Genomic DNA, 27434 nt, shown 5'->3' on the forward strand with positions numbered 1-27434 from the left:
CTTTCTCTCTCTCTCTCTTTCTTTCTACATATGAGTAGTCCCTATGAAATTAATGAAATGGAGAAAAAAATATCCTGTCACTAAAATGATGCAAGCAGTTCAATATTTGTGTTAAAAAAGAATTTTGCCTGAGAATATACATTCTTACACAAATACTGTGTTTCATTGCATCTGAAACAAGAATGTGGAGTTATAAAACTACGACCCTATGTGTGACATTCTTACTCAAAATTGTCTTAATATGAAAGATTTAGACGCTTAAAAATGTTTTTGAAACAGTTTATTGGTCTGAAGAAACATGTCGTTGGATGTAAACAAAATCTTAGAGTCATTAAAACCATTAGGAATTTTGCTTTGGTCTCCAGATTAAGAATGTTATATTCATGATGTTTTGAAACATTTTTCCGCTTACAGATTTCCAGGTTTTTGACGAGGAAGATCCTGTAAAAGCTATGAGAATATTTATCCTTTCTTTGTTGTTTGCTCTTTTGAGCAAGGGAAACATTGTTTTAGTGTGAAAATTTTCAGTATTTTTTCCTCCAGACAACACCAGCTAAATCGAGCCAGTAGGCAAGGTTTCCATCTCTGTAAAAAAACCAAAAAACGTACACATTTTTTCCAACCTTCTAAAATATTTATACATGCAAGAAGATAAGCAGGGCACTCAGGTAATCCTTGAATAGTACAGCATTTGATACTAACACCACAAGAGTAAGCTATACTAATCAGCTCCTAGCAGTAGAAGAGCCCTCTGCTTGGTGATTAAAGCAGCCACAAGAAGAATGAGATAGCTCTACAGAAAAGCAGAGAACAAACAGGGAAGGACACTCCTGTCTAATTGGAGTCTCCTGCCTGGGTTAATCAAGGTCATGATTAGTGGAATAACTATATTCTGCATTTATCAAGAAAATCTTGTTGTGTCGGTAGACCTTTCCTGAGAAACAAGCACGGATACCAAAAGGCTCATGTACTCACTAAAGGCCCTGGGCATCAAGCTCCAAAGAGCTTCCCATTCTTCAGCATTCCCTTTTAATGCCATTGTATGGTAAGGGCTGATATAAAAGTAAAAAGAATTTGAAGGAAAGGAGAAAGAAAACTAAGTAGTGAAAAGGACCGTAGGACCTAAAGAAATAGCTAGAATACCAGGAAAGTGCAGGCATCCTGAGAATAGGGGAAAAGTGAGAAAACAACAATAAAACACCCTTTGAAGTTCATCTGTTCTTATTTTGATGAATTATTCTTCTTTCTTTTATACTCTTAGGAGGACAGCGAACTCTAAAAACAGCACAGGTAGGAAAAGCAGCACAGAAACACTTGGTAGATGACGTGGTGTTTTTATTCTGCATGGGAAAAAGATTCAGGCAAGTTTTGTCATGGCAGTATCATGTAGCCTATAGCATTCCCACATGCTCCTAAATATTAGGAAGGGATACTGAATTTTCTATAGCTTTCCAGTCAAAATTTTATAGAATCATAGAATGGTTTGAGTTGGAAGAGACCATTGAAGGCCATCTAGTCCACGGTCTCTGCAGTAAGCAGGGACATCTTCAAACACATCAGGTTGCTCAGAGCCCCATCCAGCCTGGCCTTGAACGTTTCCAGGGATGGGGCACCTCTCTGGGCAACCTGTTCAGTGTTTTACCACCTTCATTGTACAAAATATCTTCCTTATATCCAGTCCAAATCCACCCTGTCTTAGTTTAAAAACATTATCCCTTGTCCTGTCACAACAGGCTCTGCTACAAAGTTTGTCCCCATTGTTCTCGTAGGCCCCTTTTAGGTACTTGAAGGCTTTTATAAGGTTTCATAGAATCATAGAATGGTCTGTGTTTGAAGGGACCATTGAAGCCCATCTAGTTCAACCCCCTCTAGTGAACAAGGACATCTTCAACCACATCAGGTTGCTTAGAGTCCCAATCTGACGTTGAATGGTCCCAGTGATGGGACATCTGACACTTCTTTGGGCAACCTATTCCAGTGTTTCACTACCTCCAGCATGAAAAAAAATCTCCCTAATATATAGTCTAAACCTCTCTTCATTTAGTTTAAAACCATTACCCCTTGTCTTATTGCTACAGGCCATTCTAAAAAGTTTTTCCCCATCTTTCTTAAAAGCCCACTTTAAGTATTGAAAGGCCACAATGAGGTCTCCCCAGAGCCTTCTCTTCTTCAGGCTGAACAACCTCAACTTTCTCAGCCTGTCTTCCTAGGAGAGGTGTTCCATTCATCTGACCATTTTTCGTGGCCCTCCTCTGGACCTGCTCCAACAGGAGCTGTCTGGCCTATGCTGAGGGCTCCAGAGCTCAACACAGTACTCCAGGTGGGATCTCATCAGAGTGGAGTAGAGGGATATGATATCGTGCATTGAAAAAAAATAAGCCATGATAAACTTGGCCTGTCATTAACAAAGTGAAATGGCTTAATAATTTATAGTGGAGGGACCTCTGAAAGATCTTTCATCTACTGTAACTGGAAGAAGTGGCAGATGTGGCTGCCACTTACCAAAATTGCCTTGTCTATATTAAGTAGGAATATCTCTTTTTTTAGCCTATTGTCTTTGGGTGTCTCAACCTTTTCTTCTTCTGACTGGCTTATATACTAAAGATACTGAATGAACTATTTGGTGAGAAATTTGAGTTCCAAGTTCCAGTAATCTTTACTTTGTTAGAAATTAAATTCATCATTTCTAGATAGTAAAGAATAGTAAAGTACAGTAAAGAATAGCTTTAAAAATACATAGTAGGATATATGGTGAAAGTGCTTTTCTCATAATAGTTGGGTTAAAAAGATTTTATATTTAGTAATAACCTAAGATAAGATGTGTCACACTAAATGTATTATTTATGCTCAGCTTTTCTATTCATGATCTGTGAATGACACAACAGAAACTCATCAACACAAGGCTGCTATCATTCAAGCTTGCCCTTCTTGTCACCATGCCCCAAGTGTGGTCAGGATACATCAGACATGCTCTTGCTATTTATGTTCCTTCCTGACGGATACTATATCCATTTTAAATGGAAGAGACACAAAATGAGAATCCATTACTTAAACTCTCACTTAAAACTTGATCTCATCTTTTATGGGGAGAAAAACACACCTTGATGCAAATGTTCTTCGCTAGTGATTTTATCAGCTCCATATGGTTGCATTTCTTTTATTTCCTTTTGTGCAACGAGCTTTTCCTGAATGAAAAAAAAAAAAAAAGCAGTTTTAATATCACCTATTCTTTTCACCCACTGTAATTTCTAGCATAAACCTAAAATATGTTAAATTAAAATAATTCTTGCATATCAAGTGATCCTTGCATATACCCTTGAGCTCAATTACAGTGAGGAAGGGACTGAGTGCCTGTGGTTAAAATCAGAGGAGCCCACAAGAAGGCAGACATTGTGATGGGAGTCTGTTCCAGACCACCCAGCCAAGAAGAAGCAGCTGATGAGCTCTTCTATAAACAGCTGAGGATAGTCTTTAGATCGCTACCTCTTGTCCTTGTGAGAGACTTCAATCTTCCTGATATCTGCTGGAAGTACAATACAGCAGAAAGGAAGCAGTATAGGAGGTTCCTGGAGTGCGTGGAAGACAACTTCCTCACACAACTGGTGAGTGAGCCGACAAGGGAGGGCGCCCTCTTGGACCCGCTGTTTGTGAATGGAGAAGGCCTTGTGGGGGATGTGACGGTTGGAGGACGCCTGAGACAAAGCGATCATAAGATGGTAGGGTTTTCAGTTCTAGGTGAGATGAAGAAGGGGATTAGCAAAACAGTCACATTAAACTTCCAGAGGGCAGACTTTGGCCTGTTCAGAAGGCTGGTTAGCAATGTCCCATGGGAGACAGTCCTTAAGGACAAGGGAGCCCACGAGTGCTGGGCACTCTTCAAAAATGAAATCCTAGCAGCTCAGGAGCGAGCCATCCCCATGTTCCGGAAAAGGAGCCGGCGGGGGAAAAAACCCAGCTTGGTGGAATAGGGAGATCTTGAGAGGCATCAAAAAGAAGAGGAATATCTATGAGCTTTGGAAGAAGGGACAGGCATCTTGGGTGGACTACAGGGAGGAAGAGAGATTGTGCAGGGAAAAAATCAGGAGGGCCAAGGCCCAACTAGAAATCAAACTGGCTAAGTCTGTGAAAGACAATAAAAAATCTTTCTACAAATACATTAACAGGAAAAGGAGGACGAGGGAGAATATTCAGTCCTTATTGGATGCAGAAGGAACAACAGTGACAAGGGATGAAGACCAGGCTGAGGTACTTAATGCCTTCTTTGCCTCAGTCTTTAATAGTACGGGAAGTTGTTCCTCCTGTGTACAAACCCAGGAGTTAGAGGGGCAGAATGAGGCTCCAATGATCCAAGAGGAGGCAGTTAGAGACTTGCTTGCCCAGCTAGACACCCACAAGTCTATGGGGCCGGATGGGATCCACCCAAGAGTATTAAAGGAGCTGGTGGATGTCCTTTCCAAACCCCCTTCCATCATCTTCCAGCGGTCCTGGCTGACTGGGGAAGTTCCACTAGACTGGAGGCTGGCTGATGTTGTGCCCATCTATAAGAAGGGTTGCAGGGAGGATCTGGGGAACTACAGGCCTGTCAGTCTCACCTCAGTGCCAGGGAAAGTCATGGAACAGTTAATCTTGAGTGCTATCATGAAGCACATGCAAGAGAACCGGGTGATCAGGCCCAGTCAACATGGGTTGAAAGGCAGGTCTTGCCAAACTAACCTGATCGCCTTCTATAACAAAGTGAGTCGACTACTGGATGAGGGAAAGGCTGTGGATGTAGTCTTCTTGGACTTCAGTAAAGCCTTTGACACAGTTTCTCACAGCATTCTGCTTCAGAAACTGTCAGCCTCTGGCCTGGACAGGCGCACACTCTCCTGGGTTGAAAACTGTTTGGATGGCCGGGCCCAGAGAGTGGTGGTAAACGGACTTAACTCCAGCTGGAGGCCAGTTACAAGTGGGGTTCCTCAGGGCTCGGTACTGGGTCCAGCCCTGTTCAACGCCTTTATCGATGACCTGGATGAAGGCACTGAATGCACGCTCAGCAAGTTTGCAGATGACACTAAGCTGGCTGGAAGCGTGGCTCTGCTGGAGGGTAGGGAGGCTCTGCAAAGGGATCTGAACAGGCTGGACCGCGGGGCTGAGACCAATGGCATGAGGTTTAACAAGGCCAAATGCCGGGTCCTGCACTTGGGGCATAACAACACTATGCAGTGCTACAGACTGGGGGAAGAGTGGCTGGAAAGCTGCCTGGAGGAGAAGGACCTGGGGGTGTTGGTTGACGGCCAACTGAACATGAGCCAGCAACGTGCCTAGGGGGCCAAGAAGGTCAATGACATCTTGGCTTGTATCAGAAACGGCGTGACCAGCAGGGCCAGGGAGGTTATTCTCCCTCTGTACTCAGCACTGGTGAGACCGCACCTTGAGCACTGTGTTCAGTTCTGGGCCCCTCACCACAAGAAGGATGTTGAGGCACTGGAGCGTGTCCAGAGAAGAGCAACGAAGCTGGTGAAGGGGCTGGAGAACAAGTCTTACGAGGAGCGGCTGAGAGAGCTGGGGTTGTTTAGCCTGGAGAAGAGGAGGCTGAGGGGAGACCTTATTGCTCTCTACAACTACCTGAAAGGAGGTTGTGGAGAGGCCTTTTCTCCCAAGTGACAGGGGACAAGACAAGGGGGAATGGCCTCAAGCTCTGCCAGGGGAGGTTCAGGCTGGACATCAGGAAAAAATTTTTCACGGAAAGGGTCACTGGGCGCTGGAATAGGCTGCCCAGGGAGGTGGTTGAGTCACCTTCCCTGGAGGTGTTTAAGGGATGGGTGGACGAGGTGCTGAGGGGCATGGTTTAGGGAGTGTTAGGAATGCTTGGACTCGATGACCAGTGGGTCCCTTCCAACCTAGTGATTCTATGATTCTATGATTCTGTGATTCTAAGTGCGTGACTGAAGACCACAACATCTGATTGAAGCCAGAATGTAGAATTTGGGATCAGTCTTTGTAGCATTTTAATATTTAGTCAAATTAAATTATTTTTTCTCACTAAGTGAGAAGAATTTCATGATGCAATTACTGAAAACACTGATCTCGTATTTTCCGAAAAATCCCCAACTCTAGTAAAATCCAGCCTTTATTCATGCAGAGTCACAGCCATAATGACCCCAAAAGGTTGTGTCTCCTGGCACAGAAGTACTCTGCATAACACACAAGTAAAATCAACATCAGGAGCACAGACTGTATAAACATGGAATTAAAAGCTAAAACTTCTGGTTTGCACACAAACTGCAGAACTGTGGACGCAAATTCTACATTTACATAGGTAAAATTATTTTATTGTCTCCAATTTGGGCAACAGAACAGTTGTCTGTTCATTTCAATACATAAACACTACCTTACAGTTATAAATACCTGCTATTTATCATGCATGAGTGCATATGTGCAGTTTGTACATCTAACATTTGGGGTAAAGGTACCAGTATTCAAAGTTATATCACTGCACACCCACAGGTGGCAGAATGGGCATGCTATTAGATACAAGATATCACCACCTGAATCATCTCATGGGCTAAGCGTCCCAGAGCTTCTTGGGTTGTTTCATTAATTTCTAATTCTGTCATGACTTTCCAGGTGCCATTCTGGAACCTCACTGGCATAGAGAAGACAATCCCTTCAGGAACGCAAAACTGACCTGAAGAAGAGGGAAAAAATGACCCAAACATATTATTTCTGTTTAAAAAAACATATCCTCACCAGTGTCAAGATTAAGTCCTACAGACTTGTAAAGTCTATAACTGTAAGCTCTTAGTAAAAAAGTATATTGCCTTTTTCAGTGTACAGTTCACAGACTAAAGAGTTCTCCTTTTACTGTAATTTTGTATTGTAGTTAGATGTACATGTAACAATGTTACATCTTAAAACGGGAATTTTTTTTTAAAATTTGATACAACAGTTAAATGGTTGTTGTAAAATGTTCCATTTATTGGTCCACAGAATTATAAAGAGTCCTTGTACAAAACACATATGCCAGAAAAGCATTTAAACTGAAAGACCAAAACAAAATCTGCAACAAGATAATATTAACCTAAGAGAGTTTTGTAAGAACTGAGTATCAAATCACAAGCTCTGGAGAGCAAAATTGCTTAGATCTAGAGGTTATTTTGCTGAAAAAAACCTCTGAGCCTCCCATTATATCACGATTTTTTCACAAGTTTTTATTAATTTAAAATCTTTATTAAAAAATAACATTATACCTACTGGGGAAAGCTACAAGAGAATAGGTGAATCAAAAGTAGATTTACCTTTACTAAGTATTCCCAGAGAAATTATCTCCCCAGGAGGAGAGCCATGATACCAGTATCTCAGTACGGTGGCTATGGCATGAGCAGGTAACATTCCTACACAGCGACAGACCCGGGAACTCAGTGAACTCTGTGCAGATAGAAATTCTGAATGGATCCATTCGCTATCAACAAAAAAAGAAAAGGAGGGCGGGAGGGAAGAAGAAGAAAAAACTAAGATGGCTGCAGGAAGAGTAGTTTTCTACAGGAAAGAAAAAAAGAAAACTGAGGGAAGAAAATCGAGTAAGTTGAAACTCACTCAAACTTCACTGCTGAAATCACAGCACTTAAAGACAGAAAAGAAAAGAGCCTAACAAAAAATGGCAAATGGCTCAAAAGGTAACAACAAGCACTACTTATCCATGAAAGATAATTTACTCAAATCATAACTTATATGATTATTATTGAGGTGGTTGTTGTTGTTATTAAAGTAACCACCATCTTCTGTAGGAATGCAGCCATGAACCATAATTCTTTTGTGCTAGACACAGTACAAGCACATGAACACATAGCACAAGAAATGTCTGCTGTCCAGTAAATACCACTTTGGACCAGAGCGGGAGGTCCTTATAGGCAGACTTGGGCATGTGGCTCTCTCATTCCACCCATCCTTTCTTTGATACTTGTCTTTCCACAGGAAACTACCTAGCTGCCAGGTGATCTTTTCACATATGTTAACAAATAAATTGTCTTTTTTTTGGAAACTGACAACTTTAGTGCAATCAGGCGGTATGTTCAAGGGAATTCAGGTACTTCAAGATATAGATGCAAGTTTATTATTATTTCAATTTCAAAGTTCCTTCATGCATACCAGACACCTAAGTCTCTATCTGGACTTTCATTGCTTCTTGTAGGCTGCTCATGATACATAAGAAAAAGAAACATACTTAATATGTAGGAAAATGTAATTATAAACAAGGTTGGCAGGAGAGTCAGAACTACGTACAGCGCTAGGAACTTCTCAGCTTCTTTTGCAGACTGAGTACTTAAGCTTTCTTTATGTACAGTGCTACTCAGTAAAAACAGATCTTGAAAACAAAACCCCTTTTTGATGTCTACTACATGGTTCAGATGAATATGGATTAAAAGCAGTAATTCAGTTTTACTTAAAAAAAGAAATCTGTACTGTACCTATCATAAATCATATTCAACAAAGGACGTGGAAAATTAGGTGGGCCCCAAACAGCACCATCGTATCCATAAAGTTTTGCATGGGACAAATCAATGTAGTTAGAGCCAGTAATATTGCCCCAAACAATCACGTCTTTAACTCCTGCGACAGAGGAAAATACACAGATTAATGAAGAGACAAATACTTTCATAATGCAGGCAGGACTAGACAACCTTCGGAAATCCATTTCAAGATGAATTATTCTTCAATTCAGCATTCTGCTTTGACAGCAGAAATTATTTGATCTGAAAATTGCAACAAAGTTCTCCATAACTTATGAAGCCTCATTACAAGCTGAAAAATGAACTTCAATTTATATCATGTTATTTTACATAATAGACAAAATCTAGGAAACACCTAGCTGTTAAGAAACAAAATAAATCATATGGCAAACATACAGCAATGTTCTTTTTAAAATCCTGTACACACCAATACAGAATGCCTAGGAGTAAAAAATAATTTAAAAAAAATTATCTATCTCCTTCAGTGTAAAAAGAATTTCTCAAATAGGCTGAATAACCTGTCAGCAGGTTATTAACTTACTTTTCTATACCAAAATACCTAGACTCTTCATTGATGACCAGTTCCTGGACCTGCAACACTGAAAGAATCCTAGCGCCGAGCAGTGTGTTGGAGCACGCCTTTGCTGTGCAGCACAGAACCACACCAACATAAGCTGCAAAAACTGATCTGAGGAAGAAAGCTAAATAACCCAGAAATAATACTACCACACAGTTCTACTATACTTTCATTATCTGCACAGCAGTATGGTGCGATGTTTATTCACAGCTGGTTTGTGTGTTTCAAAAATAACAATGCACTGCAGAGTGCAAATGCAATCTTTAAGTCCTGGTTCCTGATCTGCAACACACCTCGGTCCTTTTTCCAGCATGAAATACACACCAGGATGGAAGGGCTGCATCCAAGAGTTAGCAAAAGAACTGACATTTGTGGCATCAGAGACAAATCCAGATAGCAGAAAGGACTATCTCTGGAGCGGTAGCACCTACTAGTCACACCTTGGCATTCTGTAAAACCATGCAATTCAGTGCGTGCACTGCAGCGCTTGTATTTCTGCAGACACATCAACTGTGTTCTGCAGCAACTTATGTACCCTCCAAAGCACCCATCCACTGCATTCCTCAAATGCTACCACAACACATAAATATTTACCTTCTGCATTCATATGGAGCTTCCTGGCCAGCGTGGCTTTAGCTGCAGTTTCCCAAGATGTTGCAACGGCAATGACATTTTCAGGATTAATGGACGGGCCGTATGTCATAATCATCATTGCCTTAAGGTTTACAAAGGTTTGTCCTGATGAAATTACTCTGACTCCACTCTTGGCGTTCTTCTCAATCAGGGGAGCATACACTTGACAGATCTCACTCACTTCTCTGATGTAGTTCTCAAAGGGCTGGGCCTCACAATTTAAGAGGACATCATCAAGAACAATTATAATATCGGCTTGAATAAAAGCCTCATCTATTTCAGTGTGCTCTGAAATACTGCGGAGGAGTGGGAATGCCATGTCTTCAGCTTCCATTACAATACCACAAAGGACTTCCTTACACTGCTCAGTGTCAAGCAAATGGATACTGATTTCTGTGTTCATCCCAAACACTTCTCCATTTGCCAACAGAGGGATCAGCTGATAACAGGCTGGAGCTGATGCACTGGTAAGAGAAGAATATAGAAAAATTATAGTTAGTAACTAGCTACTGCTTGTTTGGAAGTGTTATGTAAATAAACCCAAAGATATTTCTCTGCATTTGATTACATTTAAATAGACCGTTAGCTTGGATCCTTTATTGCTCTTTCTATCATTTTAATGGGTGAACAATTAAAACATTTAGGTTCTCCTTTCATTTCAAGGTTTTTCCATCCTACATCTTTCAGTCAATAGTGTCACTTAAAAATCGGTGTCTTGTAAAAACCAACAGAGCAACTTAAAATAATTGTGGCTCTTTAAATAAGATATTCTGTTAGGACTACCAGAAATACAGAAATTTGTAAAGCTAGAACTGCAAGAGACTCTTTACTTAGCTAATTATTTCTGAAAATATTTAATGCAAGATAATTGTACTATAAAATTTCTAGCTTATTTTGTAAATACTTGATTTTCCCTAAGATGGTGTGAAGTCTAAATGTTGCCTGCTCACACCCCTCTTTTAAACTGGTGCAAAGTGTAACAAAAGTAGAAACAATTTCTAAATTATATGCTGATGCCCCTAGTGAGGAGTGCAGAATCTCATTCAACTCAGCAAATCACAGGGATTCATGTATAACTTCAGCTGGTTACACCTGTTACCTGTGACAGGGAAAAGTGCATTCTTCAGAAGCTGATTGAAACTTCATTGATATTCTTTTTACTCTCACCTGGTGATCCAGACTTGCAAAGGCTTGGTAAGGCTTTTAATCTCCTCCTCCTCTTTTTCAATTGCAATATGCGCCTGCAGGTTTTCCTCAGCGATGTCTAACATTTCCTCACTCAACATCACTGGGGTGATGCCGTAATACCGCTAAGAACAAAAAGGATGTTCTCTAATCAAACGATAACTCAAACACAGCAAAGTCACGTTAGAAAGGATGGCTTTATTTTTTTGAAGGAAGAGTAAAGAATAGCTTTATAAGAAAATGTAAAATATGAATTTATAGTATTACAGGCAGCTCATTACCTGAGCATATTTCAGAAAATCATCAACTCCTCCCAGAAGCAGGCCTTTCCCTCCACGGTCCAATAATTCTCTCCAAACGATAGGAGACTGTGTGTGTTCCCATCCATTCTTTTCACAAATATCATGAAGCCACTGCTAATGCAAACATCCCACCAAAATGTTTAATACTTTTTTTTTTCAGATTTGATAACACCTAAGTGTTACAGATATAAACATTCTTATTATTTCCTCTCAATACAAAATTACAAGGTGCTTCACAGCTTACTCAGGTACCAGTGTGTGCAAGATGATGGAATAACACAAAGCAAGGCATGGTGAAACACTCAGAAACCTCAGCAAAAGGTCTTCCTTCTGCCCGATTTTACTGCTGTAATTTTGCTCAGTTGTCTCACCAATATTAAAGACAGCAATGCCGTGAAGCAGTGAGGAATCTGTAATCTATTTAGCTGCAGAAGGTAAGTAAGCTGCAGCGGTTAATTGCTATTTGTTTAACTGTTGGAGTTACTTGGCTGAGGTGTCAAGCAAAATGTAAAAGGCATAAACATAATAGTACTGTCTGTCTCATGATGTAATACTGCAATTTTTCCAGTTCTTTATGGGAAGTACAGTGTAGACATGGCAACACGTCTACAACAAAAGTGTTCACAAAGGCTCATCCACATTGTAAACAAATACATGAGATTCAATTTCATACTTCCTTTGTAATTCAAAGTCCTCGAATGCCAGCAGTGTTCTTGACAAGTAACAACTCTGAAGGCATATGCAATCACAGCGTGCAAAAGATTTACAGGCTGAGCAGCCATTTACACATAGCAAAAAAAAAAAACCAATAAACTTGAACTTCTTAATGACAAAATGCAGCTTTCAGCTACCTCTCATTTTGTGCCCACCTTCTGTGGCAGGACTTGCAAGAATGCTGGTCTTTCCTAACATTCAAACCTTTACTCTGTCTGGCTCTCACAACCAAAGCCGCTTCCACAGCACCTCTACCCACATATCAAAATGCCAATAGAGACATCCTACAGATAAGCATATTCCTTTGTTTGTAGAGCACTGGGACATCTACCAATGCCCTGACTTACAATTCCTTACCTCCCATTTGTCAGGGTGCTGAGTGATCTTGTGAACCCTGAAGTGTGGCAAGTTGGCCTGGAGATAGTCAGCCAGGAGCTCAGCTTTGGCATAGTGAGGGCAGTCTGCCCTGCCTGTGAACACAGTGACACCACCACAGAGGGAAGATTTTGTGACATGGACTGAATCATAGAAGCATAGAATAGAATCATAGAATGTCCTGAGTTGGAAGGGACCCAAAAGAATCATAGAATGGTCTGGGTTGGAAGGAACCTTAAAGATCACCCTCCAGTGATGGGCAGGGACACCTCCCACCAGACCAGGCTGCCCAAGGCCCCACCCAACCTGGCCTTGAACACCACCAGGAATAGGGCATGTGGGAGCAATGCCACATATATGGAAGATTAATTGGGACTAAGATAAAGCATGAAGCTGGTACCAAGCATAACAGAATAAACATTATTAAAAAGACCAGGTGTGTGAACAAGACACACAGGATAACGAATCTTGAATGTGTGAGAAGGCCAGGCTAGAAAAAAACTGCCTGTGAATAAGTGAATTGGAGATATGACTGAAAACAGTCACGAGGGTGTTGAATAGACAAAACCAAAATCCTGTTTGTCTGAAGTTCAGAAAACTGAAGAGCTGTATAAATAGCTGCCTGAATGAGAGAAGACAGTAGTACTTTCTTAACTTGACTCCTGTATGCTGTGCTGATTAAAAGAATATTCTTAGAGAAGATTACGAGGTCTGTGCCTCCTTCATTGCCACAGGGTCAGCCACAGCAACCTGTGCCAGTGCCTCTCCACCCTCACCATGAAGAATTCCTTTCTAATGTCTAGTCTAAATCTTCCCCTATCCAATTTAAAGCCATTCCCCCTCATCCTATCACTATAATCCTTTGTAAACAGTCCCTTCCCAGCTTTCCTGTAGCCCCTTCAGGTACTGGAAGGTCGCTATGAGATCTTTCCGGAGCCCCCTCTTCTCCAGGCTGAACACGCCCAACTCTCTCAACCTGTGCTCATGGCAGAGGTGCTCCAGCCCTCGGATCACCTCCGTGGTCTCCTCTGGACGCGTTCCAACAGCTCCACGTCCTTCGTATGTTCCTCTCCCTGCACAGGACACCCCCAACACTCACATCATGTGTTTGGGGACACTGTCCAGACGCTTCTGGAATACTGTCAGGCTTGGCACTGTGACAGCTTCCTCGGGCTCCCTGTCCCAGCGCTCCACCACCCTCTGCGCGAAAAACCTTCTCCTGATCCAACCTAACCCTCCTCTGGCACATCTTCCTGCCATCCCCTCGGGTCCCATCACTGGTCCCCAGAGAGAAGAGGTCAGCGCTTGCTCCTGCACCTCCTGCTGCTCCTGCTACTCCTGCAATCCTCCCTTGTGCGGAAGCTGCAGCCCGCAACAAGGTCTCCTTTCGCTCTCACCCGCCACCACCACCCGTGCCATTCGCGCCCCGGGCCGCCGCGGGGCCGTCGCGCAGCAACGCGGGGAGGTTTGTCCCTCGGCCCGCGCCGTCCCCCTCGCGAGGCACGCCGGGAGCGCTCGGGGCCGGCCGGAAGTTTGCGCCGAGTGTCATGGCGGCGGCTCGTGTGAGGTAGCGGGCAGTGCGCGGCGGGGCCGGGGCCGCATTCCTCCTCCAAGAGCGCTCGGTGACCCCGGAGCGGCCCCGGCGAGGAGAAGAGGCGCCGCCACAGAGCGCGGAGTGCTGTGATGTGAGCTCGGGCGGGGTGAGGCTCATCCAGGCAGCTGTGGTGGCTGAAAGTTGGGCGGGGTGCGCTCGCAGCCCTGAGGCCCAACCGTGGCCTGCCGGGGTGAGGGATCCTGCCCCTCTGCCGTAAGACCCCACCGGCAGCGCCGTGTCCGGTGCTGGAACCCCCAACACAAGGATATGGAACTGCGGGAACTGATCCAGAGAAGGTCACAGAGATAATGCGAGGGCTGGAGCGCCTCTGCTAGGAGGACAAACAGAGAGAGTTGAGGTTGTTCAGGCTGGAGAAGGGAGGGCTTCAAGGAGACCTTATGGTGATCTTCCAGTACCTGCAGGAGCTACCAGAAAGTTTGGGAGGGATTTTATAGAAGAGCTTGTTGTGATAGGACAAGGGCGAATGGCTTTAAATTGGAAGGGGGAAGATTTAGACTTGCCATTGTGAAGAAATTTTTCATGGTGAGGGTGGTGAGGCACTGGCCCAGGTTGCCCAAGGAAGCTGTGGCTGCCCCATCCCTGGAGCTGTTCAAGGCCAGGTTGGATGGGATCTTGAGCAGCCTGATCTAGTGGGAGGTTCACTGCCCATGGCAGGCAGGGTGGGACTGGATGATCTTTAAGATCCCTTCCAACCCAAACTATCCTATGATTCTACATCCCTCTGACAGCATGTTTTTTTTTCCAGCGTGTTGTTTTCAAATAGTTTTTTTTCCAGACATTGTTACACTCTCTTCTTTTGGAGATGAAAACTTCCTGCGTTCAGTATGGTCTGTGTTGAACAGATGTGTCTTTTTCTGTGGTCACCTCTGTTTACAGTCTCTCTGTGTCTCAAATGCAAGTTTAGAGCTGTCTCCAAAGCTCAAAATTTGCAAGAGTTTTGACTGACATAGAGTTTGTAATAACATTAAAATGAGTACTTGGAATGTGAGTGGGAAGTACATTCTGCCTCCAGCTCATACATTCTGCTGCACCCGATCAATGGGGGTCACTCTCTTACATTGCCCAGGCCCGATAAAGGATGCTCACTTTCTAAAACTCCAAAACAAGTCTTGGAGAGTTTATTTACTGGCAATTTTGGTATCAGTATCGCCCTGGGCAGTGTTCCCCAGTACCTGCAGGAAATGATCCTGAAATAGGGAGGCTTTGCCCTGCCTGATGTATCTGGCCCTGGGGTGGCAGCAGGGAGGACGTGCTGGCTGTGCCAGGGGCCGGAGGTCAGCAGTGACCACCAAGCCATGCCAGGAGGGCGGCTCGCTCAGAGAGGCAGCAGGTGGAAAGGGGTCTCCCTCTGGTGCAGGGTCTGGCTCAAAGAGCTGAGAGGGGGAAGCACAGGCACCCAGGATGGGTCAGTGTTGTGTTGAGGTGCTTGACTAAAGCGTAGGAGAGCCAGTAAAAGTTGCTCTACAAGTTGCTTTGCAGGCATCTTTTTTCCTTATAAATGGCGTGCATAGATTTGGCATTTTGCTTTAGTCACTGGAAGTGCAGTAACTAATCTATGATTTTCAATTGTCTTTACAGATAAGCAATCTTGCACAGTGTCTCCAGGACTGTTTCCACCAGTAGGATTTCACCTGGCCCCTTCCTTTGAGTTGGCATTTCGAATCTATGTGTGAGACATTAGCCAAAATGAATAACAAAATAAATTATTTGTTAAATACTGTCAGGTGCGTGCATAGGTGCAGTTCTGTGCTCGTTTCCCAATCTTCAGCCACAACAAGAAAACACTTTTCCAGGGGATCCCTACATCTGCCCATTCATAAAAATGTGAACTTTAGGAAATCGTTTTTAAATATTTTACCATCTCTGTATGGATCATCTGTTCAATTTCTGTCTCAAAGGATAGATGTTTCTAGCATAGGTGCTGAAATACAACCAGAGAAGAGTACAGAGGCTTTGTTGAGTGAGCATGATCCCCAGAGCTCCTTGGAACTTGATAAGTGGGATGATTCTGGGAGCTCCAAAGAGAGGCATGTGAGGGATCGTAGTGAACCATTTTTTAACAGCCTCCAGAAATGTAGCTGCCCATCCGATGTACTGGACTTGGCTTCAGAGTCTGCTGTTTCCATTAAGCACTTCACAAACTGTTTAACTACAGTATGGAGGCTCTTCAAAAACCTCTCCGAAGACCAGCAGCGTTATGAGAGGCAGCTGATCTTTGAGCATCCAGCTTTTGTCAAGCTTTGTCAGCACCTGCTGCGGGACTGCCGCAGGATGACGCGGGGTGACCTGGTGTTCAGCCTGCATGCTGTAGTGAACCTAGGCGTTCCTCAGAACACTCTCCTGGTCCAGACTTTGGTGAGGGTGTGCCAAGTAAGTATCAAAATCCTTCTTCTCTTAAGTTTGGGCTGAAATCTCTGTGCTAATTCTGGGCTGGCAGCGCAACATCAGAGAGCTGGGTTATGTCCCTGCTTTAGTCTGACGTACCATGGAAACGGGGCTCCAATAGTTAATTTGTGTGTGCTTCTAATGTCCTTCATTTTGGAAGTGACTGCCTAATTTCAGACAGATTTAACAGACCGGAGAAGTCTCAAAAATCAGTCACTTTTTCAAAATAACTGAACTTGACTGATGTAAGACCCTGTAGGTCACTGCAGAATTAAAGGTTGTGAATTGACTTCGGGGGGGGGAAGGAGAGGAGGGCAGATAGAAACTAAGACTGGTCTGTTTTTCTTCTCTGAAACTTTTGCTGGTCTGAAGTAATCCTACATTGTGAACACTCTTCAACAGGAGAAGCTCAATCAACTTGATAACCGATGTATCTCAGTTTTGGCAACTACTCTAACAGGGCTGAATAAAGACAAGAACGTGAACGCTCTTCAAGCTGGCTTACAGTGAGAAAAATACATGTTTCACATGTTTTTCTTATTTAAATGTTTGAAATAAAGTCTTTTAGATCACTGAGGCACTGTCTGGTCATAAAAGACATAATGTGGTTTTAGGACTTGGATGATCGCATGAGATAACAGCTGTGCAAGACAGTGATTTTTGGCATTGTCTTTGCAGTTTCAAGCAAAAAGGCTTCCGATGGCATAGGGTGCTCTGCATGGGATTCATATTCTGACTGCAGCTCCACCACTGTGGGTTTTTTGTGATGTTGATCAAGTCACTTCGCATATCTATGCCTCTGTTTTACCTGTTTATAGAAAGGAGGTAATGAGACTAGCTTACTTTTGAAGTGTTTTGGTCTGTCATGATGCAAAATGCTGTTTAACAGCCAGGAAATTTATATACTTTTTTTAAGTTAGAAGACTTTATCTCTGCATCTAGTGCTTTGTCAGGGTATCTTCGTTTGCTGTAGTAATATTTTTCTGGACCAGTGAGATGTCTGTGGGTAACCAATCTCCCATGAGGCTGTTTTTACTAAGACTGTCACAGAACTTGCCATGGATTAGTACTTTGGGTCCTATGTCACATGCTGCTTTGAGAAAGTGGATTTGTTAGTGATAGGCAAAACTCAGGTTCTCCTGGAAGCTGAGGCACACAGCTCTTTCTCTGTCTTGATGCCTGGAGCTCATGCCCATTTGCAGGAAGTCATATCTGCAGGCATGAATTTCAGAGCAATGCACTGCCTTAGAAAGTGACACTTGATATTTTTATACCTGTGCAGGTATATCTAAGGGAAATTCAGACATAAGAATTGCAATACCTTCCCCTGAGCCAGAAAAGGAGGTGCTGGGAAAGCACAAGTCCTTCATCCTGTGCTTATGATCCCTCTGTGTTACAGTATCTCCTGTTCCTGCAGCCCACAACACTGCTTTTTGTTCTTTTTTTTTTTTTTCTTACTTGCACCGAGTTGTCTGTGTCTGCCCCCGAGTTTCTTGGCTGTTTCAGAACATGCCTGCACACAGATGATTCTATGATCAAAACGTGATTTTTGTTTTTAATTTTTTTTTCATCTGCAGAAGAGTGTGAATGCCTTGAGGCTTGACAGCACTTGCGTCTGCACATCACTTGTGCAGTCTGGGCAGGTGCCCCTGCTGCTAATGTACCAGCAGCAATGCTCATCTATCAGGATAACGTTAACAAGGCATATATCATTATTTCCATGTGGGAAAATATCTCTGCTGCAGCCAAATCATTTGAGTTATGCCAACCTAGGGAGAAAAGGAGCGGAGAGAGGAGCAGGGAATTACAGCTTTAACTTGGGACTACATCAGGGAGAGTGGGGGTACCTACCTGTTTCTGCTGAAATGACAGAAGCTCTGTTAAACATTTACTCGCTCTAGCTGAAGACCTTTTTTGTGTTTCTTCATTAGGTTACTAGTGGAGCAGCGCATTCCGAGTATCAAAGACATCTTTATACTGCAAAACCTGATGAGATGCATGGGAAAAGATGCTCCAGTCTTTCTGAAAAAGAAATTAGAGGTGAATTTATTTGGAGGCTCATTTCTACTTCCAAAAAGCCTGTGATCTTGCATTGTTTATAAATTGTATGTGTCTTTCCATATACTCAGAGAGAAAATATAACAGAAAGGTTAGCAGCATTTGCTGTATGAGTCATAGTCCAGCTATATCTGCAGGAAGAACTTAGATTTGGAGGTTGGGAATATCCTGCCATAAAAGGGGGCAGAAAGCAATGGAGGTAGCACAAAAGAAATTGATGCAGTAAAATAGCAGTGGCCTTGCCTCTTGTTTGTGTTGGCTGTGGTATTTCGTAGAAGCACTTACAGGCTGTTCCCCGATTCCCTTGCCCAGCTTGTGGCTGGAAGACCAGAAGACAGAAAACTAGTCTGTGATGGGACTGTGTCAAATAATGATAGAGTGCTGGAGGGTGGATGCAAATGAGGCGCCAGAAGGATCCACCTAGCTCATGGCCTTGTCTTTCTCTGAAAGATATCGGAAAGATCCCCTGGAAACACAGTGGTTGGGAGCAGCCTGTAGATTTTATGGCAGGGAGTATTGGGTTTCATGCCCAAATCTGAGAACACTTTTTGATACCTTCTGTCAGACAGGGCCTGCTAGTGTTTTTATCGCAGAGCTGAAGAGCTCTGAAGTCAGAGTTTGTAATGGCTTTCTTGAGAAAGTGGGGGAAGATACCAATATTTAAATAGTCAGTATACTTTGTAGTGTCAATTTTACTGTCATTTGCATCAATCTAGTTACTGCTTTGATAAATAAAGTCTGTTCTGTGGCATCAGAGCTGACCTTCTGTCCCTTAGTCCTCATTTTGTTTAAAGATTCGCCACACAGTGTGCTGTTAGATCACTTTGAAGGCTTACAGCTTTTGCACGCATCCAGAACAGTAATTGGAACACTAGCACTAATTGGAGAACAGTAATTGGAGAACTGTTAAATAAGTCAACTATGCCAATTATATTGCTGCTACTTCTTTAAGAGTTGGTAGAGGATACATATTCACAATATTTGGAAATAAGCTTTACGGAGACTTTTTTCTTGTAAAATAAAATCTATATAAAGAGAGATTGCTGGGAACTTGCATAGTGACATGACTCTAGGATACTTCATCTGCTATAATTGTGTGTTAAGAAATTAAGAGTACTTACTTTATGCTTTTGCTGTTTGTTACTTCTTTTTCTTTTGTATAAATTTGAACAGGCTAAGGAATGTGGTGAAGTGTATTCACCAGAAAGCAGTGATAATACATGTGAAGAATGAAGGATTTAATAAACTCTAATTCACTTTAGATGGCGATTCTGAAAGAGATAGACCATCTGACTTTCCTGAATGCTATGCGTGTGTTTTTGGCTCTTGTTGCAATGAATTATTGTTCCATTCCAATCCTGAATGCCTGCAGTAAAAAGATCCAGGGTAAGAAAAAAATACGTTTATTAAATTTCCCTTCATTATGCCAAATTCTTCCTAATTATTGTCTCATCTCTCTTTTCTGATTTCTTTTAAAACTCAGGAAACGTCGTTGTTTTATAGGATATTATAGCAATATGGAGCCATTTGATAAGTGGCAAGACAAAATTACCCATTGATAAGCAAAGCAAATAGTTCTTGTAGTCTGTGCCGTTCTTAACATTTACCTGAGTTACATGTTTTTCTTCGCATTTTTCTGTATGCAGAACTTAGGGAAAAGAATTGAATTCTAGCAAGAAAAAATAGATTTCAGATAAACTTTTAAAACAAATCTGAATTGAAAATGGGCATCTTACAGAATGGATTGGTGGTTTAGTGTGATTAGTTGATAAACTAAAGGAAACGTACTGTTTCCCTGATTAGCTGAATTTAATTATTGAATGCTGCTTAATAACTGACACCATGCTGGAGCCCAGAAAAAATATAAAATGAAAAGTAATGCTTTCACCTCTCTCCATACCTTTACAATACAGTTCTTAAGTGTATGTTGTCAGTATGTATTGATTCACACTTAAAATACGTATGCTTTTGTGTCTTAAAAAATGTTAAGACAGTGAAATAGCGTTCATGATTGAACCAGGAGTGTTTAGAATACTTGTACAGCCTTTATTTATCCCGGTTGTTCATATGGGTTAGGATGCAGTCTTTGATGGCGTATGCTGGCTTCTCCCATAGAACATTCACCACGCTCCGTACACAGGCCAGGTGCTGTACACGGAGCGAGTAGCTGCTTGGTACTTCTTGCTGCATCCTTTTTAGTGCATGTTCTCAGGATTTATGTGCTGCACTTAACCAAACTGTTCCCACATCTCCAGGCTACAGCTCCCATTGCTTTGTATCATTTGTCCTTTTTTACTCTTCTGCTACAGAAAATGTCCACGATGTTCCATTTCGGCAGTTAATTCTCATTCTGGAAGCTTGTTACAGTCTCCAGTACCGTAACGTAAAACTATTTTCAGCATTAGCAGACTATGTGCATTCTACTGTCTGCCTTTGGGACAAAAAACAGGTGAGTTTGAGATCAAGTAATTAATAGTGGTAATAGTAGAATAAGCAGCTTCTGGTGCTTTCCATTTTACCTTCCTTCATGTTTGTGTTGGATCTTTGGAGAACAGATTTTTTAGGAATACCAATCTGATGAAGTTGATACTTTTCAGTTTTTAAAATGCTCTTCTATTTGTTGATGAATAAAGAAATAAGAAATAAAAAGGGTGTTATGGTTTGAAAAATGTCTTTCATTAAAAATGCCTGTTGTGAAATCAACAGATAGGACCCACTTTGCTGGTTTTCCTGAGCTTATAAAACTATCTTTTCTTTTAGATTATCCATTTTCTTTCTGCCTTCGAGACGCTTGGTTTTCAGCCTAGTGAGCTGATGGATATTTTTGCTGAGAAGGTGACAAAAGACCCTGAATTCCTCAACTTGAAAGAGCTTTTGATTGTTCTCCGAGTGTATTCACGACTCAACTATGTTCCCAGAGACCAAAAGCATCTGTAGGTTGTCATTATCATGCCTAATAATATGTTGTGAGGTCATTATAGAGTAGAGTATGACATTAATATTTTATTTCACTTGTGAAAGAGTCAGTAGTCCTGTTTTATTAGTCTGTAAGGTAAATTTGCTCTGTCTTTTCACGTTTTTTCTACATAGGAAGTTTTCTCTGTAATTAAATATGAGACCTTGATTCTAGTCTGACCAGGCTACTAAATCCATGGATAGCTAGCTGTATCCTCAAAGAGGAATCACAAGCTAATGGTGGATTACACAACATATGATTATAAATAAACATTTCTAACTTGTATTTTTTTTAAAATCCATTTTGTATAGCCTTACTTGTGTATTTAGGTACTTTTTCTTCTGCTTTTGGAAAAGGTTTTTTGAGACTCTTCATAGCTGCTTGAATAAGTACCTCCCTCAGATTTCCAACACAGAACTGCTGAAGGCAGTGTATTCACTTTGCATCTTAGGATATCTTCCTCATCGTGCACTTGATGAGCTGCTGGAAAAGGACAGCAGGGATGAACTTCTACTGTCAGGTCAGGCCTTACTTTGTCACGCTCTTGTTTTAAAAGAGTCTGCCTCCCTGTGTAATTTGTTGTAATTGTGTTAAAAGTTTAGAAATTAAAGAATGCAAACATGATTAATATTAAATGCGAAGTCCTCAAGAGAAAGCTAATGTAGTGATGGGGATCTAAACAATCTGTTTCTGCACTAGGGCATTAGGCTTATTGTCTTAGGCCTCATGGTGGCAGCAGTTTAATAGCAGGTGTGCACATGGAAGGAGGTAAATATGAGATTTGTGGAAATGGTAGAAATGTGTAAGAGCCAGGGGTTCTATCTTTGATGGATATTAAAGCGTTTTGAAAAACACAGGAAGTCTTAACCTTTGTAAACCAGCTTTAGCACCTGGAAGCATGCCTACAAGTTTTTTTCAGTGTTCTGAGTTAAAATGACGAACTTGGAATGGTTTGTAGTAGAATTTGGTTTCCACATTACAGTTCTCTACCGACAGTAGAGTAGTTCAGCAGAGTAGAAATTCAGGTAGAGTAAAACAGTGTCTTAGTGTTGAGCCTGCTGTGACTGAACCTGAAAGCTCTAAAGCTGTAGCTTCTCTTAAGTTCATGCAGTTTAGTACTCTTAAAGTGCAGTGTAACTGTTTAGCCCCACACAGTCAAATTTGGCAGCTAAAGCTGTGCTGCTGAGCCTCCAAAATCCTTCCCCCACACCCCACAGCAAAAGGAGAGAGGGAAATGAGAGGAAAAAGACTTAGGGGTTGGAAACTAGAACTACAGCTTTAATGCAATGATAATGGTAATATTAACAAGGAAAATAACTAGAAAGTATAAAATATATGCAGATTGTGCCCCCAGCCCACCCTTCAATCACTATATGTCACCACAAATGCAGAGCAGACATGAGGGAATGGGTCTACGGCTGGGAGGGAGCTGGACTTGAACTCGATTCAGGAATGCACAGATCTGGGATTGGGAGCAACCAGGCAGATGAGGTCCTCACTGGGCATCAGCCGTTACAGAAGAGAGCAAGACCCTTGTATTTGCTCAGTTTTATACTGACTGTGACTTACATGAGACAGAATACTCTGTTAGTCAGTTTAGGGTCACCTGCCCTATTCGCCCCTCCTCACAGGTGCAGCTCCTTTTCTGCCAGCTTGAGGATGGCCTTGGTTAAGTATAAGCACTGGCCTTTTTGCATACCAATGCCCTGTGTTATCACTGTAGATTGAGAATGTTACCAGTTAGCTTGGTTGTGAGAATGAAGTTACTTACAGCAAGTGAGTTAGCCACAAAATTGACTCTAATTTACCTCAAACTACAACATACAGTTTCAACATTATGGCCAAGTCTGATATCCCTTCTTTGTCTCATAAATAGCCTTCTAGTTGTCTGGATTTGGGGAATGGTTTTCATGTTTACTCTCTCGTTCCGTGTTCTCCTTAAATCTCCTGTCATAACTGAAAGCATGCACAGAGCTGTGTACTGTTGAGGGGAAAGACCGGACAAATTGGCGGGTCCCAGGCATAGCCTTTAATATTATAATTAGTGATATTTAACAATATATTGAAGACACTTAGTAATAGTCAGTGAAAAAAACAGTTGGGTTTTAATTCCTTTATTGAAATCCATTTGCCCTGCTGGAACAGACTGTAAATGATAATAAAATGAAAAATTCTGTGACATGCTACACTGGATGTAACATTTTTTTCTATCCTTTTTCAGGTGATCCTTACAAAGAAACAAAGGAAACGATGCTTCGCTGTGTGAAAACATGTATGGAACTTGATAGCCCTTCCTTCACGAAGCCTGCATTTGTGCTGACTGAGAATTTCTCCTCATTAGTATCTGTGAATCTCAGAAAGGCTCAGGAGGCACTGATAGAACTCCTGGGAGACGAGAACATGTTTTTGCAAAATGTTCAGCTGCCATATAAATATCATATCGGTATGAAGCCAAATTACTGTCATATTCTTTTTAATATAGTATAAGGTTTATTATCTCCCAAATAATAAGGTGGTAACAAATTTGCATAGGGTGCAAGTGATTAAAGTGTAGGACTTTGAAGACACATCTTTTAACAAATTATGTTCTTGATTGGTGAATCTGCTTTCTAGGATGCTTCTGTTGAAGTATTTTAAGTCAATTTACTAAAACTTCATGATTGCTCTCCTTTACAAAACTGCTTTGGACTTCTTGTTAGGCATCGGCGAACAGATGTTAGTTGTGCATAAATCCAATACGACCAGCTGTTTTAGAGAGTTGACATGTTACTACTAAATCACATTAGAAACAAAGCTGAACAGCAGCTGCCTGTTGTTCTCTAACTTGTTTCTCCTCGGAAGCTCTGGCTAAGGTTTAGGTTCTACTTTGATTTATGAAATGGGATAAGACCTTTGACAGGTGATCATTTCATAACGTTTGGTTTCTTTTACATTTTGATGTTACTTATTTTTTTGCGAACCACCCAGAATTTTTCTGTATTTGTAATAATTTTCTTCTGGAATATTTCTAATGAGGTATCAGATTACAGGAAAATTTGAGTAGTTGTTTCAGACTGTGATCAAGACTAGTTTCTTTAAACTGTGATTTCATTCACATAAAGTTGTATATACAGCTTTCATAAACGAATGGGGTTTTTTTGAAGATGTGCAAACTGCTGCTGTTTATATTGGTTGCAGAGAGGGAAAAGCCATAAGTAATATTTAAATTATTAGAGAACAGCAATTAGAAACAGCAGTGATGGTGTCTATTAACTTCTTCAAATGAGCTGTTCATTTGAAAACAATTTGAACAATGTTCAAATGAGAACATTAATTGTAACCTCTTGCTGTGTTAAATGTTTTGTTTTGTTTTCAGATTTTGAAATCAGAATGGATTCAGACAGAAAGGAAGTGCTCCCAATAACAGCAACAGATGTTCATGCTGGCTCGAACATTCAAAGGTACCTTTTTTGACTGCGTATTTTTTCTAGCAGGCTAGTTCTATTTATATGTATTCCATCCAGAAGCTAAGTAGATAACTAACTTGTTATCTGTGCTCACTGAAATAGACAAAAATTGCCCTGCCAGTTCAGAGCAACAACTCATCCTGCTCCCTACCTTTGATACTCTCGTATTGGATACAGTTTTTGAAGTATGAATGAAATCCCTTCCAAAAAATTACTACATTATAGTTTTAAAATTCCAAGTATTTGTGCGTCCAGTTAAACATTCAGTTGTTCTCTTAAGTCTTCAAAGTGTGCATCTCAATAGTATTTTATGGTAGTTAATTCAGCTGCTGAAAGATAATCTGAATAAAAAGGATCATCATACCCACACTTCAGGTGATTAAATTAATCTTGTTTGAAAAAATGACTTCTGTGTAACTGCTTTTTGGGAAAAGGAGAGCTACGGAACTGTGTAACAGAAACTCGCTGTCAGGCTTCCAAGGTGTTCAGCTTTCCTTACCCTTCTAAGTAGGTTTTTATGACAGGAAGTAACTGATTCTGAATGTTAGCAAAGGATCAAAGTAAATGCAGAAGCTGTCAAGTAACGTAGAATTTTGAACAATCTATTTCCTTCTCATCGTGGGAGAATGGAGATCTAAGGACTTAATTCTGCTGCAGAAATTTGGTACTTGTGTCAACCTTGGATAAGAGAAGGTCTAAATTACTTAAGTCTGGAGGAGGAAAGGGGTAATGGTATGTGTGCAGTCCTGATATTTTTGCCTACAAGATAGCTGTATGTTCTGCAGTGTTAAGGGACGTCACTGAATCATTTTAAAAATGCTTATTCTGCATTTGTACAATGGAGTCTTCTCTACTCTTCTTGGTTATAGGTTGGCTCTTCTCTTTGTTCCTCTCTCTGCCTTCTGTGTGGGTACAATGCACCCCCAAGGGAAGCTGGCAATGAAGAACCGGCATCTGAATAAACTGGGTTATCACGTCATTCTGGTAAGAGTCCTGTTATTCTGTTTCAGTCCTGTTATATCAGCCAAGCCATGAGCATGTTTGTTGGTAGAACAGGCCTTGAAGGAGGCAGAGAGTCTTCTCCAGAGTGGTAATTGTGTATCAGCTTTGCTTAGAAGGTGGTGGTGATGTCACTAGGGAGAAAGAACAGAGAAATTCTAGAAGACAACCTACCACTTACCATTGAGAGTGAAATAAATGTAATTGTAATTCAGAAAAATAATAATAAAGCCACTGAACTGCTTTTTACCTAAAAAAACTACATACATGACTTTGGCTCATTTCCCAGTGACTTTTAGGAATTTTAGGAATGGATGAATGAATGAAGTCAAATTGTTTTCAAAATACGGTGGCTCCCTATGGCTTTACTGTCACCGAGGGCTTGGTTTATGGGACAGGGCAGTTTGCTAAAGACAATAGGACTAATGGGCCCTTTTGTTTTCATTTCTTCCAGGTCCTGAACAAGAAGTTTCAGGAAATGACAAATGAAGATGCAGTTGAATTTTTGAAAGGAAAAATTTATTCAGAAAATGCTTTCTCTTTCTCTGAAGTGACTGTGCAGGATAATAATTGAAATAAACTAACAGTTTGGGGTCTCCTGATCTCTCTTTTTCCTATGTAGTTAATGCTAGGTTTTAATGGAAGAGAAAAGCAGCTTTATGGAAAACTGCCTGCTCCAAAGTATTGCAAATTGAGAAAAGTTTGTAAAGTGAACAGTGTCTGCTGATAGTGGGTGTTCTCTTTTGTGAAGTGGGAGTGGATTTTCTTTAGTGGAAGGAAATATTTAATTAATCCAAAATCATGCTGGTATTTATTACTGTTGAAATTTCTTAAAATAATTTTATCATCATTTTTCTTCCCCTCCTCATGCTCCAAGTCAATTTTTTCTCTTTTCTCAAGATGAGTGAGGGAAAGGAAGTGACTGTTTCAAATGCTATTGGAATCTAGCCCACAAATACATGCTAGGATTCCCCCTATCATCCCCTGGATTCTTTATGTAGAACTGTAGACGGTCAAGCAGTAAATAACTCAGCCTAAGGGGTTTATTAAAAGCTGCAACGTTATGTGGAAAGTTTCTGAAGAGCTCAGTCTCACCCAGTTTTCAGAAGTTCAGGCTGATAATGGTTCATTAGCTGTATGCTTTTTCTTTTGAACCCTTTGTGTCACTATTACTGGAATAGATTTTTATACTTTGCTACAAGAACATGGCTCTGGCATGTCTTTATAAGGTGATTCTTGCTCTCCGTTTCTGCTATTTGTGTCTCCACAACTGTTTGAAGAGGGGTTGCACTGCTTAGATTTGTTCATTACATAGTGTGGTGCACCTCCACTGACCCGTTAGGTAGTGGTGGAATTGGTTATGTTGGCAGAGACCTGGAGGTTCAAAGGAGCTTTGGGCCTTCTTGCTGGAGGAGCAGAGAGAACTGGTACATCTCTTTTGTCTTGGTAACATTTGTTTTTGGTAACTTTTACTGGTAAAAACCATTTGTTGTGCAGGAGTTGCTGAAGACATAGCAATAGCGTTGGAGTGCTCAAAATACATTTGCCAACGCCAGCTTTCTCATTTCTGTGGTGTAATCAGATCTTCAGTCACGGTTTAGCGGTACCATAGCCACAGCTCGACGGGCAGGAAGGGAAACACCGCCACGAGGCTCTGTGCTGCCTCACGGTGGAGCCCTTGTTTCACTTAACAGGCT

At 41.5% G+C, this 27434-nt stretch overlaps 3 protein-coding genes across 8 annotated transcripts in view; 1 reads left to right on the plus strand and 2 right to left on the minus strand.

Annotated features, from left to right (window-relative positions):
* Positions 1 to 315: 315 nt before the first annotated feature.
* On the minus strand, positions 316 to 18228 carry MDH1B (malate dehydrogenase 1B). 5 transcript variants are annotated; one of them, XM_054069408.1, is made up of 10 exons: positions 13676 to 13754; positions 12261 to 12373; positions 11169 to 11300; positions 10870 to 11012; positions 9664 to 10166; positions 8451 to 8592; positions 7281 to 7444; positions 6531 to 6670; positions 3101 to 3185; positions 316 to 585 (listed from the first exon to the last, which is right to left on the minus strand). In XM_054069408.1, exons 1-10 carry the CDS (start codon positions 13695 to 13697, stop codon positions 554 to 556), a joined length of 1476 nt encoding a protein of 491 aa, XP_053925383.1. In that variant the 5' UTR covers positions 13698 to 13754; the 3' UTR covers positions 316 to 553. The 5 variants fall into 5 exon arrangements, with proteins under 5 accessions (XP_053925383.1, XP_053925382.1, XP_053925384.1 ...); XM_054069407.1 differs by having other exon boundaries at positions 11169 to 11303; XM_054069409.1 differs by lacking the exons at positions 12261 to 12373; positions 13676 to 13754 and adding an exon at positions 18130 to 18228 and having other exon boundaries at positions 11169 to 11303.
* FASTKD2 (FAST kinase domains 2) lies at positions 13790 to 27401 on the plus strand. Of its 2 annotated transcripts, none has more exons than XM_054069403.1 (12): positions 13790 to 13978; positions 15472 to 16263; positions 16681 to 16784; positions 18210 to 18318; positions 19599 to 19722; positions 20646 to 20785; positions 21097 to 21269; positions 21649 to 21812; positions 23514 to 23735; positions 24648 to 24732; positions 25608 to 25722; positions 26192 to 27401. In XM_054069403.1, exons 2-12 carry the CDS (start codon positions 15559 to 15561, stop codon positions 26309 to 26311), a joined length of 2061 nt encoding a protein of 686 aa, XP_053925378.1. In that variant the 5' UTR covers positions 13790 to 13978; positions 15472 to 15558; the 3' UTR covers positions 26312 to 27401. The 2 variants fall into 2 exon arrangements, with proteins under 2 accessions (XP_053925378.1, XP_053925377.1); XM_054069402.1 differs by having other exon boundaries at positions 13790 to 13963; positions 26192 to 27399.
* Positions 25742 to 27434, minus strand: part of KLF7 (KLF transcription factor 7) — a 121409-nt gene continuing 119716 nt past the window's right edge. The window contains exon 7 of the transcript XR_008450309.1: positions 25742 to 25871. The gene's annotated coding sequence lies outside the window, so the exon portion shown is untranslated. The remainder of the gene's footprint in view (positions 25872 to 27434) is intronic.

The sequence above is a fragment of the Cuculus canorus genome, chromosome 6 (genome assembly GCF_017976375.1).
Source record: "Cuculus canorus isolate bCucCan1 chromosome 6, bCucCan1.pri, whole genome shotgun sequence".
Taxonomy (NCBI): Eukaryota; Metazoa; Chordata; class Aves; order Cuculiformes; family Cuculidae; genus Cuculus; species Cuculus canorus.

Excerpts from the sequence above, each read along its gene's own strand:
- MDH1B (XM_054069404.1), bottom strand. The coding sequence starts at position 12,488 with ATGATTCTTTTGGGTCCCTTCCAACTCAGGACATTCTATGATTCTATT. Across the intron at positions 11,013-11,168 it reads ATTTTCTGAAATATGCTCAG|CGGTATTACGGCATCACCCC; the intron begins GTAATGAGCTGC and ends TTTTGTTCTTAG. Across the intron at positions 3,186-6,530 it reads TAGCCCATGAGATGATTCAG|GAAAAGCTCGTTGCACAAAA; the intron begins GTGGTGATATCT and ends TTTTTCATTCAG.
- FASTKD2 (XM_054069403.1), top strand. The coding sequence starts at position 15,559 with ATGTGTGAGACATTAGCCAAAATGAATAACAAAATAAATTATTTGTTA. Across the intron at positions 18,319-19,598 it reads TTCTGAAAAAGAAATTAGAG|ATGGCGATTCTGAAAGAGAT; the intron begins GTGAATTTATTT and ends AATTCACTTTAG. Across the intron at positions 20,786-21,096 it reads GCCTTTGGGACAAAAAACAG|ATTATCCATTTTCTTTCTGC; the intron begins GTGAGTTTGAGA and ends CTTTTCTTTTAG.